We start from the raw sequence: 18,142 nt of genomic DNA, 5'->3' as shown, positions 1-18,142 counted from the left end.
AAGTCAAACGAGCTTCAGATGAAGTTTTAGCAGAAGCGAAGAAACCACGAATTGAGGTAATAGAACTTTATTTTTAAGATGATTCAGATTGTTACTGAGATTGAGATTATGTAGTAACAGGAGTTCTTTGTAGTTATTTTAGGACTTTTTTCCTCTGGAAGTGTTTTTGTAGTAAAAAGTTCATTAATAGTAATTTGAGCTTTGGTGTTAGCTTTTCACCTCCAGGCTTTGTGATGGACAAATCATTTTATTTTTTTCATTTTATATCCTTATTAGTGAAAATATTATAGTAGATCTGGGGTCAGGAAACTTTTTAGCTGGGTGTGGTGGCACACACCTCCATTCCCAGCAATTTGGGAACCAGAGGATCTCAAGTTTGAGGCCAGCCTTGGCAGTTAGCAAAACTCTATCTCAAAAACAAAACCAAAAGGGCTGGGGCATGGCTCAAGTGGTAGGAGACTCTCTGTATTCAATCCACAGTATCACCCTACTGCGCCCTCCCCCAAAATAAAGAAAACTCTGATTATGTAAAACACCAGGCAGCAAATATTTTAGGTTGTCTGGGCCACAGTCTCTGTAGCAACTCCTCCACTCCTTCTATAGTGTGAAAGCAGTCATACATAGTGCACACATGAACAGATGTGGCTGGCTGTGTTTGAATACAGTTTTACAAAGTGGTGGGGAGCCAGAATTTGGCCTTGGACTTACAGGTTGCCTATCTCTAGAATAAGGTTGTGTGGGGATTTGCTTTATTCTTCAGAGTTGTGAACATGAAGTGCTTATTGTTACGTCATTAAAATATTGACATAATGTGATTTACATTTTTTGTAGCATTTTAGTTAGCAAATGTGATAATATTGATTAATAAGGATAGTGTTAGTCACTTTTTGTTGCTGAGAAAAACAACTTAAAGTAGGAAAGATTTATTTAACTCACAGTTTTGGAGGTTTTAGCCCATGGTTGACTGGCTCTGTTGCTTTTATGTCTGTGACAAAGCAGAAGCATCATGGTGGAAGAAAGTTACCAACCTCATGGTAGACAGCAGGCAGAGAGAAACAGAGGAGAGGTCTGGGGACAAGCTAAATCCTTCAAAAGGCAACCTGCTAGTGACCTTCCTCCAACTAGGTCCCACCTCCTAATAGTCCATTCTGCTATGAATGGATTAATCCATCCATGAAATGAAAGCCCTTATGATCCAGTCACCTCCCCTTGCAAAAGCCCCTTAGCTGGCAACCAAACCCTTGACACATGAACTTTTGGGGGATACTTGGATTCCAACTGTTAATAGTTCACATGACATAGAAGCCACATAAGAAATGTAGTTCCCTTTGGAGATCTAGTATATAACACTGATTATACTTAGTAACAATGTATTGTATTTTGAAAATTGCTAAGAGAGTAGATTTTGTTTTTTGATGGGAGTGGGGTTTTGAACTCAGGGCTTTCTGCTTGCAAAGCAGATATTCTGCTTGAACCACACCCCCCAGGTCAAGAGAGTAGATTTTAAATGTTCTTAGCACAAAAAATGGTAAGTGTGTGAGGTAATACAAATGCTAATTAGCTTGATTGAGCCATGTCACTGTGTGTGCATGCTTCAAAACATTATTACTGGGCTGGCCCTGGGGCTCAACCTTGTAATCCTAGCTACTTGAGAGGCAGAGACTGAGAGGATCAAGGTTTGAGGCCAGCCCAGACAAAGTTTGAGACTCCAGCTCAACCAATAAAAGCTGAGTATGGTGGCATGCATCTGTCATCCCAGCTACATGGGGAATTACAAATTGGAGACATGGGCATAAATATGAAACCCTATAGGAAAAATACCTAAAGCAAAAAAGACTGGAGGTGTGGCTCAAGTGGTAGAGCACCTGCCTAGCAAGTATGTTGCCTTGAGTTCAACTCTCAGAACTGCCAAAAAACCCTCATACAATTATTCATAATGTACAGTTTTTGGCAGTTAAAAACCATGCAGTTACCTTTGGAAGGAAAATTTGTTGATCAGCTAGTATTCTGCATGAGACAGTTAACTTTCGGGAATTTTAATCATACAATTATGATGTTCATGTAAGTACATAGCAAGCTCCGTATCAGTTACACACATAGAAAACCCCTGAACTTAGAGAGTGCCACTGGAAGTACACTTCAAGTCTGAAAAATGGTTAAACTGTTCATACATCAGTTTACAGAAAATAACACTGTTAGCTGAAATTGCTAGAAGCCATAAATCTTTTAATAGATTTCTGTATACTTTTTAATAGAGACTTTTTATGTACTTTTTGTCTGCTATATAAACAGCAAAACATCCAAAATTAAGGATAAGAAAGGTAACTGACTTTTTGGCAGTACTAGGGTTTGAACTCTGGGCCTTGAGTTCTACTAGTTGAGCCATGTCCCCAGTCCTTTTTGCTTGTTTTAGTTATTTTTCAGATAGGGTCTTGCACTTTGTGCCTGCTGGTCTACCATCCTCCTGCTTATGCTCCTGAGTAGCTGAGATTACAGGTGTGTGCTACCACACCTGAACCAAGAAGGGTAACTGTTGAAGGGGTAAGATTGGTTGGTAAGTACATATAGTGGAATCAGTAACAAAATTTGTTGTTAAAATAATGTAACTTTAATTAAGTATATTTTGAGACAGGGACCTGATTTTTTTTTTTTTTAAGTAATGACAGTAATGATGATTGACACATTGTTGCTGCTTTGTACTAGGTAATACTCTAGGTACTCCATGTGTGTTGACATGTATATTAACAACTCTTGATGTTGATAGTACTAGGCTTGAGGTATCTGAGTAAACAGAGGCTCTAGACAAGAGAAGTGACTTGTTGAGGTTTGTAGAATAAGGATTAGACCCAAGGCAATCTGGTTGCTAAATCATTCCACTTTATGGAATTACTACTTCACCAATTTTATGGCACTAAAACTGAATTTTTTTCTGGTTCTTCCCGTATGAAGGATATTGTGACTCGCTTTTAACAAAATAAATGAATTTAGGGGTACCATTTGTGTGGAAAAACTTGAAGAGTGCCATTAATTATTTGAAAAAGTTTAACACATTAGAAATGCTAAATTGCTAGGATTTCAGTAACTTTTTTGCCGTGCTAGCAATTGGACCCAGTATTTTGTCCTAGGCACTTGAGCCATACCTGTAGTCCAGATTCCAGTAACTTGAAAAGCCAAATGGAACTAGTATAACTCTCCACCCCCAATCATTTGTAGGGTTGCAGTGTCTTGTGTAAACTGTTCTGTTACCTCAACAGTTTTTAGTTCAGCATTTTGAGTACCTGTAAGGCCCTGTGCTAGGAAAAAGAAACCTTGACTCCTCGCAGGGTTTCTGATCTGATTAAAGTTTAGGCAGTAATAGTTTTTAAAGTCAGAAGTTCCATAAGGAGCTCAGCTCTTAAGGTTACATCTTTCTTATACCTGGTAAAAATTTGATGCATTTGCTAAAATATTCTTGCATTTATTTCAGGTGATATATCTGTTTTAAGAATTTTAAATGGTAGGTTACTTTTAGGGCATGAATTTGAGTCCAGCTTTTTTTTTTTTTTTTCAATCTCTTGAGTGTTCTGATGATTTTTACATAGTTTAATTCTATTGACTATTGACCCTACTCTGGTCCTTGTTTTTTGTTTTTTTTTTTTAATTGTTGAATATGGGCCTGAAACTAAATCAGAATGACTGAGTTTCCGTTATGTTTACAAGTATCTTTCAAACTAAATTTTGCCTAATATCCCAATACACATAAATAATACAGATTAAAGTTGAACTACCAAGGTTGAATTTCGGGTAAAATCTTAGTGACCTGAGGGTGGGGTGCTTTGTAGGAAACTTCTAATGTTTTGAGGAACATGCTTTGAAAGCCATTAAACTATTGCTTCTAGTATTTTCACCTGTGTGAGTGGATTTGGGACCTATGGCAACAGATCGAAAAGAAAAAAATGTAGATTTAGTTAACTGTGAAGACTTCCCATGAAATTTAGTTAGAAGTTTTCTCAATGAGAAGAGATTTATTTCTTGTAGGATTTTTAAAAAATAAAAGTAGTTATGATGTATTATTTATCAAAGAAGTAAGTGACTAGGCAGGTTTTTGTGAGCTTTTGCAGATGGTCCTGCATGATTTTTTGACTTTGATGGTGCAAAGGCGATCCACATGAATTCAGTAGAAAGTGTTTCCCTTTCAGTATGGTGTTTGACAGATTCTAAGACAATTTGTTTATAATAGTTTATAATAAAATGTGCTTTGTGCTAGGCGATCTTGCTCATTTGTAGGCTAGTGTATGTGTTCTGGGCACAGAAAGTAAGCAAGGCAAAGACTTGATGCTTAGTAGAGTAGGTCTGTTCAGTTTTGGTTTATGGTGTTTAATTTCTCATGGCTTTAATAGAATGTGAGCCCATCCTAAGTTGAGGAACATGTGTAGTTAGTTCCCATCTTAAATGATTTGTCATATGCTAAATGTCGTCTTTGTGTAGCAAAAAATCTTTTAAGTACAGTAATATTTGAGTCTCTGTAGATGGGAATTTTGGTAAGAAAAAGTTATGCGTAGTGATTTTTCCTTCTAAGAGTTAAGTAAAAATTTAAAGTGTTTGCTGACCATTGATTTTTTTCCAGGATGAAGAGTGTGTGCGTCTTGATAAAGAGAGATTGGCTGCTCGTTTGGAGGGTCATAAAGAAGGGATTGTGCAGACTGAACAGATTCGGTAAGGGTTTCTTTAGTAGAAAGTGATTCAGATACATGTAAATGTATATGGAAAAGGGATATTTAAATGCTATCTACATTTACATTTACCTCTTTCATTCATTATATACCTCTGTCCTAAGTTCAAAAGAAAACATTTGTCTCTTGGAATCCTGGGGGATTGGTTCCAGCACACCCCCACAGATACCAAAATCCAAAAATGTTTAAGTTCCTTATATAAAATGGCACGGTCTTATGTATCCATCTTGTATACATTAAATCTCCTGTATATTACATATTGTCTTAGACTTTTCACTTGTGTGACAAATTTTCTCAAGGGAGAAAATAACCGTAAGGGAGGAAAGATTTATTTTGGGTTACTTTTCAAGGTTTTAGCCCATGGTCACTTGACTCCATTGCTTCTGGGCCCATGGTGGCGAGGCAGAGCTTCATTGGGGGGCATTGTGGCTCACCTTGTGGCAGACAGGAGGCAAAGGATAGACAGGAAGGGGCCGTCCCTACTGACCTACTTCCTCTAGTTAAGCCCCACCTCTTCAAGTTTCCAGTGCCTCAAAAATAGTGCCATCAGCTGGAGAGCAAGTGTTCAGTACATGAGCCTGTGAAGGACATTTCATATTTAAGTAAGAACATTCTTGCTCCTAGCCCCTAAAGGCTCATGTTGATCTCATAATGCAAAATGCAGTCAGTCCATCTCTAAAAGCCCCCAAAGTCTTTCCTGAAAGTCCAAGTTCTAAGGCCTTTCTGAGACTCAAGGCAATCTCTTAGCTCTGAACCCCTATAAAATTTAAAAAGCAGATTACATACCTTTTTTTTTTAATGGTATTGGGACTTGAACTCAGGGTCTACACTTTGAGCCACTCCACCAGCCCTTTTTTGTGATAGGGTCTCAGGGAACTATTTGCTCAGGCTGGCTCCAAACCATGATCTTCTGCTCCCTACCCCCTGAGTAGCTAGGATTATAGGCATGAGCTTACTTCTAACATACAATGGCAGAGTAAACAGTAAACATTCCCATTCCGAAAGGAAGGAATAGGGACACAGAAAGGAGGAATGGGACCAAAGCCAGACCAGAACCCAGCGGGGGAAACACCAAATCCTGTAGGTGTGTGTCTAGTGTCATTGACATGTGGTGTCATGATTCGAGCTCCAGTGGGCTTGGGCGGCCCCACCTCTGTGGCCTTTCTGGTTGCAGCCATATTGCCTCTCTTGGACTGCCCCTGCTCACTGCCTGCAGCAATTCTTGGCAGATGTTCCAAGTTCCTGACATCTCTAACTTCCTGGGGTCTCCGTTTGTCTTTGCTTGTCCTCACAGCTTCATGTATCTCTGCCTCAAGGAATGCGTGCAGGGATCCTGACCCTGCCACACATTGCCTGGTCGCCCAGGCCTTCATTTGAAACTGGGAAGATATCTCTATGATCTGACTCTTGAATTATATATGTCTTCCAAACTAGCATTATGTGGACTATAGCGTGGGCTAACAGCTTGAGGAATAGCCTGGCCCTGGAGCCATGACTTGTGATCTCTGAATGTCTGAATGGCTGAGCTTAATGTTTCCATAGGTGGCCTTGTGTGAGCAGAACACCTTACTGTTCTCTTCGCAAAGCAAGGTCTCGTTTTGAATTTAGAGAGTATTAGTGCTCCAACTTTGTTTTAATTCAGGATATTTTTGCTATTTTGCATTACTATATGAGTTTCAGTTTCTATAAGAAAGCCTGCTGGGATTTTGATTAACATTGAATTGAACTCGTAGGTTAATTTAGGGAGAATTGACATCTTAAACATATTGAATCTTCTGATCAACTTAGTTCATTAATTTCTCACAGCAGCATTTTATAATTTGAGCATATAGGTATCATATACCTTTTTGCCATCATACATATTTTATACTTTTAGTGCTGTTACTGGTGTTTTTTAAAAATGTCAGTTCCTGACTTTTTATTGCTAGTATAGAAATACAGTTGATTTTTATATATTCTTGTATCCTGTGACCTTTAAAAACTCTATGATTAGTTCTTGTAACTTTTTCTGGATTTTCTACATCTTTATTTGGAAACTAGATGCCTTTTATTTTTGCTTTATTATGTTGTCTAGGTTGTCTAATGCTGAACAGAAGCAGTGGGATTAGAGTTCTTTTCCTGTTTCTGAGTTCAGGGAAAACATTCAGTCTTTACCATCAAGCGTGATGGTAGCTTAGATTTCTTTTTGTAGATTGTCTTTATCCCTCCATTTCTTTCTCCCTCCCTCTTTCCCTTTCCCTTCCTTCTCTTTTTCATTCTTTTTTTGGATTCTTTGTTTCTGTTTGGTTTTTTTTTAAATTTATTTTGGATAGTTTCTATTGTTGTGTATTCAACTTCAGTATTTTTCCTGTGATCCTATGTATTAGTTTTTTAGTCTCTAACATTGTAAGCTTCATTTATAAACTATTTTTGCTTTTAGAAAATACATATTTCACATCTCTGCTTGTTGAACATACGTATATAGTTTTGATAAGTGTCTTTGCAATTGCTATTTCCCCTCATTTTGGCTCATAGTTTCCTCCTTCTTTACATGTCCTATAATCTTTTTGTTGTTGTTAAATTTAATGTGGATGTAATAGTTTATCTTCCAAGTAATACTGAGTAATCTTTTTGGTTTTTTAAGACAGTGTCTCGGGATATACTACAGGCTGGCCTTGAACTTGAGATCCTCATGCCTCAGCTTCCCTGGAACTGGGATTATAGGCACGCACCACTACACCTGCTGCCTTGTACTTTTTGAAGGGATACCAAAAATAGTGTGCATTTTCCCTTGTCGAAGGCTAAATATTTGTGTATTTCTCCAAATCTTCTTTTGTTTTGTTTTGTTTGTTACTGTGGGTTTTGGTTTTAAGATTTGTTACTTAAACAGTTGTCATTTAGAGCAATTATTTCCACCTGCTGAGACATTCTGAGTATTATTCATGATGTTCCATGAATATTAGTTTTTCAGCAGTCTGGCTGGTGGGAATACTGGTGCTGTGTGAGCACTGAGCCTTGTTTACGTTATGCCTGTGGATGGTTCTTTTATACAATACTCATAGGCTAATCAGTGTTCTACTGGAATACCCAAGGGAGATCTTCTGTACAGCTCTTCTTTCAGATACTCTGGCCTGTGAATTCTAACCTTGCTCTTGCTGTGATCTCAGCCATATTCCTCAAATCAGCGAGCTCACTAAATTCTACCTGGGTTCACCTTGTACCATGTCCTGGAAACTTTCAAGGCAGTAAGCTGGGGGAGTCATAGGGGATACCTTGTTTTGGTTTCATTTGTCAGAGAATCATGGTCCTTCATGGCTTGTTACATTTCTAGTATCTAGTAAACCATTGTTTCATGTATTTTGACTGGTCATTTCCAGACATTTGAGTTATTTCATTCCCTGCTGCTTCATTGTGGCTGAAAGTCAGGCTAGAGTATAGTTTAGAAAAGAATTTGAATTTGTTTAAAGAGATGCTGGTATGCTTTGGATTTTAGGGGAGCACTGAGCAATATACAAAATGAGTCAGATGTTATAAGTTATAAGGTACTCAACGATTTTTAAATTCTTTTTCTTTATGTTATAAAAAGAGACTGTGCTTAAGATTATCATCTTATAAAGTCTGTAGTTGTAGTGTTAAAGTCTTTTTTTTATAGTTAGGAAAGCATAGCTTCTCTTTGCTATTTTGTCTATTTGGAAATCTGGTAAAGGGAAGATAAAGGAATTGTTTAAAATGTGGTTTCATCTTCCAGAGATTAAAAGGAGTATGTGTTGTGGTGGTATATTTCTTTCACCTGTGAAATACGTTGTATAGGTTGACCTATAAGTTTGAAACCTTGAAATAAGTTTCATGGAAAACCGAAGCTTTGAACTTTTTATGGGATGATTTTTTACCCCTTTCTTTATAAGGTGGCCTCTGTGGATGTGTGTGCCATAGAGCTGTTGGACACTGGTAAAGTTTCAGAAAATATAAAGAAAAGCACCCATATTAATGTGTCCTGCTCTTTGGATGAAGGTCTGAATGGGGAGAAATTTAAAAAATTTGAAGAATTTTGTTGAATTGAGCTTTCTAAGAAATTACCAGTGAGCTCATACAATGCCTCTGTATGAGCTCTTACCTGTAAAACCTGTACGATATAAAAAGCACATCAGTTTACATGCAATAAAACTGACTGGTATCTAAAGTATTTTCACCAGACGTTTATAAATAAAACAAAATAGATGTTGTGATCAAGGGATCTTTGCTGTGAAATCTAAAAAATAAATTACTTTTAAAGGTCTTTGTCTGAAGCTATGTCAGTGGAAAAAATTGCTGCAATCAAAGCCAAAATCATGGCTAAGAAAAGATCTACTATCAAGACTGATCTGGATGATGACATAACTGCTCTTAAACAGAGGAGCTTTGTGGATGCTGAGGTAGATGTGACACGCGACATTGTCAGCAGAGAAAGAGTGTGGAGGACTCGAACAACTATCCTGCAGAGCACAGGGAAGGTAAGCACCTTACCCGTCCGTCAGGGTGGTGCTCATCTGTGTGAAAGCTTTCACATTTCATCTCTCTGAAAGATCAGTAATTGTAGACTTCCAAGTATTCACTATTCCATTCAGGAGAGTGTAGTAAGAACCTGATGAAAAGAACCTGAATCACAATGTAAGCCCTTCACACATCATTTCTAAATTCAAGAGTGGTCTAGTTTTCTTGTTGAATCAGATTTGTGCCTAAACTTGACGAGTAGGGAATATTGATGGGAAAGCTCTTCGGTCTTCAGAGAGATGATGTCATCATTCGTTTTTTTTTCCCCCATAAAGTAGAAAACTTACAGAAGTCAGCCAGCAAACGTTTATTATGCATATTTTATATATTCTATTTGGTTGTGTGGATGTAGAATTTTTAAATTAATTCCTCATTAATGGTGATCTTTTAATTTTGCTCCAAGATTGCGGGTTTTCTTCCTTTGCTTTGCTCTTTCTTTGTTTTTCCTCCCTGTTTCCCTACCTCCTCCATTGTTGTCCTCCTTTCCTCCTCTTTCTCCTTCATTCTTTTCCACTGTTAGAAATAATGCGTTAAAAAAAAAAATCTTTGTACCTAACCTTTGTGTATTTTATGTCTGTACAGCCAAAGGATTAATTCCTGGAAACAAATTACTGATCAAAAACTTTAATTTTTGTAGATAAAAATCTGATAATACTAGATGCTCCAGTATTTTAGTGATTTAATAAATCACTAAAAAAAGAGTACATTGATGATTGTGTTTTTGTACATATTGTGTCCCCCTCCCCCTTCCAGTTTTATCTTAATTGTTAATTTTTCTTCACTGACAGGCAGTTGCTAGTTGTGAAACTGACTTTAACATTGTTTGCGGAAGACTTCTTTTTTTTTTAGACAAAGTCTCACTTTGTAGCTCAGGCTATCCTTGAGTTACAGAGAACATAACTATATGTCACTTGTAATTAAATGACCTGTGTACTCATTTTCATTGCTGAGTATGGCTAATACTTGAATAACTGTGACTTATTGTAGTGTTCATTATAACTCTTAGAAATCTTAAACTTATAGTGAAGAAATAAAACAGGTGATAGGCCTTTTCTTTATATCAAACATTACATTTTCTTTTATTTATATGTGCATACAATGCTTGGTTCATTTCTCCCCCCTGCCCCCACCCCCCCCTTACCACCCACTCCCCCCTCTCCCTCTCCCCCCCCCAATACCCAGCAGAAACTATTTTGCCCTTATTTCTAATTTTGTTGTAGAGAGAGTATAAGCAATAATAGGAAGGAACAAGGGTTTTTGCTGGTTGAGATAAGGATAGCTATACAGGGAGTTGACTCGGGCTGGAGGCATGGCTCAAATGGTAGAGTGCCTGCCTAGCAAGCACAAGGTCCTGAGTTCAAACTCCAGCACCATCAAAAAAAAAAAAGGGAGTTGACTCACATTGATTTCCTGTGCATGTGTGTTACCTTCTAGATTAACTCTTTTTGATCTCACCTTTTTTCTAGTTCCTGGTCCCCTTCTTCTATTGGCCTCAGTTGCTTTTAAGGTATCTGCTTTAGTTTCTCTGTGTTGAGGGCAACAAATGCTAGCTAATTTTTTAGGTGTCTTACCTATCCTCTCATCTTCCTTATGTGCACTCGCTTTTATCTTGTGATCAAAGTTCAATCCCCTTGTTGTGTTTGCCCTTGATCTAATGTCCACATATGAGGGAGAACATACGATTTTTGGTCTTTTGGGCCAGGCTAACCTTGCTCAGAATGATGTTCTCCAATTCCATCCATTTACCAGCGAATTCGTTCTTCATGGCTGCATAAAATTCATTGTGTATAGATACCACATTTTCTTGATCCATTTGTCAGTAGTGGGGCATCTTGGCTGTTTCCATAACTTGGCTATTGTGAATAGTGCCGCAATAAACATGGGTATGCTGGTGCCTCTGGAGTAACCTGTGTCACAGTCTTTTGGGTATATCCCCAGGAGTGGTATTGCTGGATCAAATGGTAAATCAATATTTAGCTTTTTAAGTAGCCTCCAAATTTTTTTCCAGAGTGGTTGTACTAGTTTACATTCCCACCAACAGTGTAAGAGGGTTCCTTTTTCCCCCACATCCTCGCCAACACCTATTGGTAGTGGTGTTGCTAATGATGACTGTTGTAACAGGGGTGAGGTGGAATCTTAGTGTGGTTTTAATTTGCATTTCCTTTATTGGTAGAGATGGTGAACATTTTTTCATGTGTTTTTTGGCCATTTGAATTTCTTCTTTTGAGAAAGTTCTGTTTAGTTCACTTGTGCATTTCTTTATTGGTTCATTAGTTTTGGGAGAATTTAGTTTTTTAAGTTCCGTATATATTCTGGTTATCAGTCCTTTGTCTGATGTGTAGCTGGCAAATATTTTCTCCTACTCTGTGGGTTTTCTCTTCAGTTTAGAGACCATTTCTTTTGATGAACAGAAGCTTTTTAGTTTTATGAGGTCCCATTTATCTGTGCTATCTCTTATTTGCTGTGCTGCTGGGGTTCCATTGAGAAAGTTCTTACCTATATCTACTAACTCCAGAGTATTTCCTACTCTTTCCTGTATCAACTTTAGAAAAACATTACATTTTCAAATAACCAAGATGAATATTTTTCTTTGAGCTCTAGGTGGCAGAATTGTATCACAATTTCAAAACTCAGTTTAATCTTTTTGGTACCATTGTATCTTTTTAAAAGTAAGTTAATAATTTAAGAATTGTCGGTAGCTAGCCTTGCCTCTGAGTATAAACATTTTTAAAAATCAAAAGTAAACATTTTGACTGATGATCTCTGTATACTGTTTTTATCTGCTAAGTTCTAAGAGTCTTATAGATTTTACATAGACCTTCATTATTAGTGTTATCAGGACCTTTATATTTTCTGAGTTTCAGGGAAAAAAGATAGCTTTAAGCTTCCATGAGAAATATAAATACAACCTTTATACAGTTGCGTTGTTACAAGTACCCCAACTAAAGCAACCTGATTTTGTAATGCCATTAATTACTATATGTCTTACTCTGTTTTGTGTTGCTATAAAGATACCACAGATTGAGTAATTTATAATGCTCAAGAATTTCTGAAGTTACCATTCTGGAAGCTGGGGAGTCCAGGCTGATTCTGCATCTGGTGAGGGTTAAAATTAAAACTAGTGAAGTATTTGAAACTATACAAGATGGGGAGTGTAGTTCAAGCCAAGGAAACAGAGTGCCTCATTTTCTTGAGAAGAGAAATTATGTTGCTGTACTTAAGTGCCAGTCAAGTGTGGTTCATTAAACCATTGAGCAAATGATAGGCAGAAACAAAGGGTCACAAAGGAACACTTAGACATTGGACCCAAAAAAACCAAGGGAGAACAGGGTCTGTAAGGCTAAGAAGAATGTGTCATGAAGGAAGGGGTAGTCAACTAGTTGGCAATGTTACATGTTGCTAACATTGTTTATGTAAAAGCTTATTTATATTTTCCAATCTTTGAAAAGTGCACATTGACTCCTAAAAATATTTCAAAACTCTTTCAACATCTCATGTATCTGTAGTGTTCTGATTGTAACACTGGAGTTTATTAGGCTTTGAGGAGAATAGCATAGTTAATTTTTTTCAGAATTAGCCTCCTTTTGATAACAAATTATATTTAATTCAAATGTTACCTTGTTTTCTGGTTATATAGTTGAGCAGATGCTGAATATGATCAAAATTAGATAATTCTGAGTAAAATAAAATTCATGAAATAACACTGGGTTTCTGATAACTGGATTCTGAATCATTTTTCTACTAGTAGTTGGTTTAACTTGTCTGTTTTCTGTTGCTATAATGAAGCACCTGAGACTGGGTACATTACAAAGAAAAGGGGTTTAGGGCTGGGGACATAGCTGAGTAGTAGAGCACTTACCTAGCATGTGTGAGGCCCTGGGTTTGATCCCCAGCGTCAGAGGGTGTGTGTGTGGGGGGGGACAGGTTTATTTAGCTCATTAGATCATAGTTTTGGGGACTGAAAATCCAAGATTAGACAGCCTCATCTATTTATCCTGTGATGTGGTCCCCCTTGGTCAGGTCACAGCATGGTGGAGAAACAGGGACTTGGCCATATGCAGAAGAGCAAATATATGTGGTTGCTTTGCTTAATAACAACCCACCCTCAGAGAAATAACTCTTCAAGAATAGCGTTATTTCCTTCTGAGAGCAGAAGGAAATGAATTCTGTTAGGCCTCACCTTATCATTAAGAAGATGAAGATAATGAAGAGTAAGCCTTTTCTAGCACATGGACCTTTGGGAGACAGATTCCATCCAAATCATAGCACTAATAGTGAAACCTTATGATACAGTAGAGAGGAATCGACAGGAAGAAAACTCAGTCCCAATTGCTCACTTAAGTAAACTTCCTGCCTTTGTGTACTTAAGGTGGCCTCAATTAGGATCCATTTATATTTTAGAATTTTTCCAAGAATATTTTTGCAATTCTGCAATCTGTGAAAGCCAGAGAAGAAGGGCGTGCACCTGAACAGCGACCAGCTCCAAACGCTGCACCTGTGGTAAGAATATTTTTCTGTTTATATAGAAATTTTTTTTTTGTTATTCATTTATTCACATTTGCATACATTGTTTGGGTCATTTCTCCCTCCTGTCCCTGCCCCCACTCTCTCTCCTCCCCTCCCCCCCTTCCCGGCAGAACATAGAAATTTTAATAAACGTGCCAGTTGTTTTGTATATCAGTGTTGTCATTCGAAGACATCGTACTTTTTAAATTAGTAGGTTCTATAGCTTTTGCCAGTCTAGCACATCTGATGGATGTGAAGACCCTCTGTAGTATTAAAAGTTTTCAGCGGTGGGCCTGCCTCGTTCTTGTAACCCAGGAGATGCACCTGGGCAGGGGTATCTAAGGGGTACTTAACCATTGTCATCAGCTTTACCTTCCTGTTTGGACCTCTTTTTGAAATTGTTGGTATCTGAGGCATCTTGGTTTGTGTGTCTTCCCTTGTCACCCACCATGTGGCCCTTTCATTGTGCCTTAGTTTCAGCTATTTACTATTTGAGATTCCATTTAGGGCTCTCCCAAAGTAAATTCATATGTGACATAAATATGCAAATTTAAAAAATACATCAGAATTTTGATAGAGTACTAATATAGCCCATGTAAGATATAGTAAGTTTATTTGTTCATGAAATCATTGATATTTTAACTTTTAGAGATAGCAGGTTTTTTTTTTCTTTTTTTGTGGTGCTGAGATGAAACCCAAGGTCTCACATATGCTGAGCAAGCATTCTACCACTGAGCCACACCCACAGCCAGAGATTTTTTGATTATATTTAGATAAATTCTTTTGGTTGGTCTACCAACAAGTGTTCAAATACATACTGTTTGTCAGTGTTCTGGTCTTGAGATACAATAATGAGAAACAGAGAAAGAAAAAGATGGGGACTGTGGTCCCTGTCCTCTTTGAGCTGGCAGTCTAGGAAACTAGACTTCTTAGATGTAACAAAAAGGTAGTGGCATAAGTCCTCTGATGTTAAGGCACAGGATACTTATTACAAATTGGTTGACATTTCTAATAGCAGTTGTAGGGAAGCATGTCAAATCTTAAAACATTTTAATCATTGTCTTTGTGACTGCGAATATTGTTGATATTTTCATAATCATTAGAAAACTAAAAATGTTAACATTTGGCACTTGACTATAGAAGTATACAGACTTAGCAACAGTCTTGATAGCTTTCATTCATATTTAGAGTGGAGTTCTATTGTAACAAGGAAGAAGAGTACTTCAGTCTTTGTGACTATTATGAATTTCCCAGCCAGCTTTGGGATATTCGGCAAATATCTGCTTTTAGATTATTCTGGACTATGAATTTAATATAAAGCATTAGTGACTTAAATTATGCATCATTAGATTGATAACTTTTTCCAAGTACTCAGTGTCTGATATCTTATACATATATGATGGGCTTATTGTCATAGTTGCCATGTTTATTTAAGGATTAAAATGTTGGTGGGTAATTCAGTTAAAACAGTCTAATACATCAGCTCAATAGACTGCATTTTTTTTGATTAAAAAAATCATCAATGGAGGGAGAGTATTAGTTCACAAAGATATTTAAATAACCAGAATCAAATTGCTAGCCATTTTATTTTTGAAGTTTTAAAGAATTTTGGTTTAAGCATATTTGGGTTTGTTTGTCCTCATTCTTGATAGGGATAACATTTTTCTGGCAGCAAATCCTTTCTGAAAAATGACAGTCATCAAATGACAAGTAATCTACTTACTACTTTTATACATTTGCATATGTATAGTAAGAAAAAAGCTTAGCGAACATATACCCCTATAATGCTTTTAGTTAGGAGTGTTTCTTAATATTGTAAATATTAACTTGTAACTCATAATTGTTTTTCTGTAGGATCCCACGTTACGTACTAAGCAGCCTATCCCAGCTGCCTACAACAGGTATGACCAGGAAAGATTCAAAGGAAAAGAAGGCAAGTTGCTTCCTTTTTCTCTTCCCTTTCCTATGCAGTGCTGAACTTGAGAGGCAGTATATCACCTTTTTAAAGAGTAAGGGTTGGCAAAATAACTTCTGCAGGCCATCCATGTTTTTGTAAATAGTTTTCTTCAAATGGTTACACTCATTCATTTATGTATTACCTGTAGCTGCTTTAGCTTCTTAACAGACTATTGAGTTGTTTTCGCAGACCGTATAGCCTGCAAAGTCTCAAAATACTATTTGGTCCTTTGCAGAAAAAATTTGTTAACCTCTGGTTAGTAGTTTGGATTCTGAACCCAGATAATTTGTGCCACAGTTAATTTTTATGTGAATTTTAGTGTTATTTTAACTGCATTCTTTTTCAGTTTTCTCCTGTCTATACTTATAGTACTAATAGTGATGCCTATTTCTTAGGGTTATTGTAGAGATTAAATTTGTTAATAAAGTTGAAGTTCCTAGAATAGTGTCTGGTATGTAATAAATTATTTGCAAATATTTGCTATTAATACTAGTTTTGGTTCTAAGGAATTTATTTTGGGTTGGAGATTGTATGTATTAAATTGTGTTTCCCAGATTATAAATGTATACATTGAGAATGTAGCCAGCATAGACATGGAGCAGCAGTTTGAGGACTTACTTTGTGATGGCCTACATGGTATTCTGGCTAATGCAATAATGAACCATTTCTGCATTAGTGAGGTGGACAATGCTTTATCTTGAGATCCTCATTCATCTGGACTTTCTATAAAAATATGAGACAGGCAATTGAAAGTTTAACATTACTAATTTTTTTCTGCATAATTTGATCTTTGCATTTAGTTTCTTTAAAGAATATGTTGCCTTCATGCAGTGAATTTGTTTTCGTACTGACTTTATTTACTGCATAAAAGTACATCCTGAATAAGCACCATAGAAAGACAGTGATCTGTTCTTTCACTCACTGCAATGTTTTCCTTATGGAATGAATTAAACTAAGTAGCCCACAGAACAAATCCAAACCTGTATGGGCCAGATTCAGCTGCTCCATTCGTACACAAATATTATTTATCTTATTCTTGTACTGCAATTGCAAAACTCAATAGTTGTGACAGAGACTTATGGCCTACAGTGTGTAAAAAATTTGCTATATGACCCTTTTACAAGCAGAGCATGCTGAGACTGTGTCATGGGACTGTCATTATTAACAACATTGCTTTCCACAAAATATGGAACAATCTAATTTTGAACATAGTTGCAGAGATAGTCTTAACCAGTTAATGCAGTTGACTTGTTTGTGTGTTGGATATGTTTTTGAGACCAGTGTCTTAAAACTTTTTCCTTCATAAATATGTAAGGTAATGTTACAAGTCTAAACTCAAGGCTTTGTATATAATGTTGGACTTTCATATGTAGTGTAGATTATAGCTAGATTTCTTAGTTATCATGAAATGTATAAAATCTAACAGTAAACTCCTTTTCTTTGTAGAAACGGAAGGCTTTAAAATCGACACTATGGGCACCTACCATGGTATGACACTAAAATCTGTAACGGTAAGTTATTTTGCCTGTAGAGGTTCTTGTGTTCTATACATTGCATTTTATGTGAGTAGCGGATATTGAACGCAATTTTTGTTTTCTAATATTTCCTATTTGGGACATTTATTTTTAATGACCACCTGTGCTGATAGCTCTGTGTGATACATTATTTGATTCATGGGTGTTCTGTTTCTTTTCTCAAACTGTGTTTGAGTATGTGTAAATAAAAGCTGTTTTTACTAACTTGCAACTAGGATAGTGCTGTTGATTATTTTAAGCCATCAAGGAGTTCAAAAGGTCATTTGGGAAGAGTTCTTTGCTGCAGTTTCTTATGTTCTTTAAAATACAGTACCTCTCCTTTTTTAAAAAGTCAGAGTGCGGTGATTAGTGGAACGCTTACAAGGTACATACCTGACAGGACCAGGTATTTGCGTGTCCACGACTAGAGCCTTTTTGGTTCACTTTTACCTTCCTTTTCTTCTTCCCTCCCTGTTGACCCTGTCCCTCCCTCCCTATTTCCTTCTCTCTTCCTTCCTTGCTGTCAAAGCTCTTTTTCTTTCTATCTGACTTCCTCCCTCCCTCCACTCTCTTTCTTGGTTATTTGCTCACTTACTCTCCCCCTTACCACTTGTTCTCACTTTCGCTCCCAACTCTTGCTCCCATGCCCAGGCTGGCCTCAAACTAGTGGGATTAAGCAATCCTCCTTTCTCAGCCTCCTGTGTAGCTGGGACTACAGGTGCAACCATTCCTAACTCCCTTTAAAAATTTTAACTCTAGCAATGATTATTTCTAGGTGTCTAACAAAGTTAATGTTTAATATGTTAAATATAATTAATATGTTTAATTTTTATTTAGTCAGTGATAGGATTTGGTAATGTAGAGGAGGAATTCATTTTGCATATTTGTATTCTGGACATTATACCTTTTATATTTAAAAGTACTAGTATATGCATTAGAGTGTC

At 36.9% G+C, this 18,142-nt stretch overlaps 1 protein-coding gene across 2 annotated transcripts in view; it reads left to right on the top strand.

Annotated features, from left to right (window-relative positions):
- Positions 1–18,142, top strand: part of Cdc73 (cell division cycle 73) — a 108,216-nt gene that overhangs the window by 9,810 nt on the left and 80,264 nt on the right. For both annotated transcript variants that reach the window (XM_074048762.1, XM_020156198.2), the window contains exons 5-10: positions 4–56; positions 4,607–4,695; positions 8,965–9,181; positions 13,623–13,721; positions 15,582–15,660; positions 17,131–17,195. In XM_074048762.1, coding sequence (XP_073904863.1) covers positions 4–56; positions 4,607–4,695; positions 8,965–9,181; positions 13,623–13,721; positions 15,582–15,660; positions 17,131–17,195 — 602 coding nt within the window. The remainder of the gene's footprint in view (positions 1–3; positions 57–4,606; positions 4,696–8,964; positions 9,182–13,622; positions 13,722–15,581; positions 15,661–17,130; positions 17,196–18,142) is intronic.

This window comes from Castor canadensis, chromosome 11 (genome assembly GCF_047511655.1).
Source record: "Castor canadensis chromosome 11, mCasCan1.hap1v2, whole genome shotgun sequence".
Taxonomy (NCBI): Eukaryota; Metazoa; Chordata; class Mammalia; order Rodentia; family Castoridae; genus Castor; species Castor canadensis.
The sequence above is the reverse complement of the archived record's forward strand: the minus strand, read 5'-3'. Positions and strand labels throughout refer to the sequence as shown.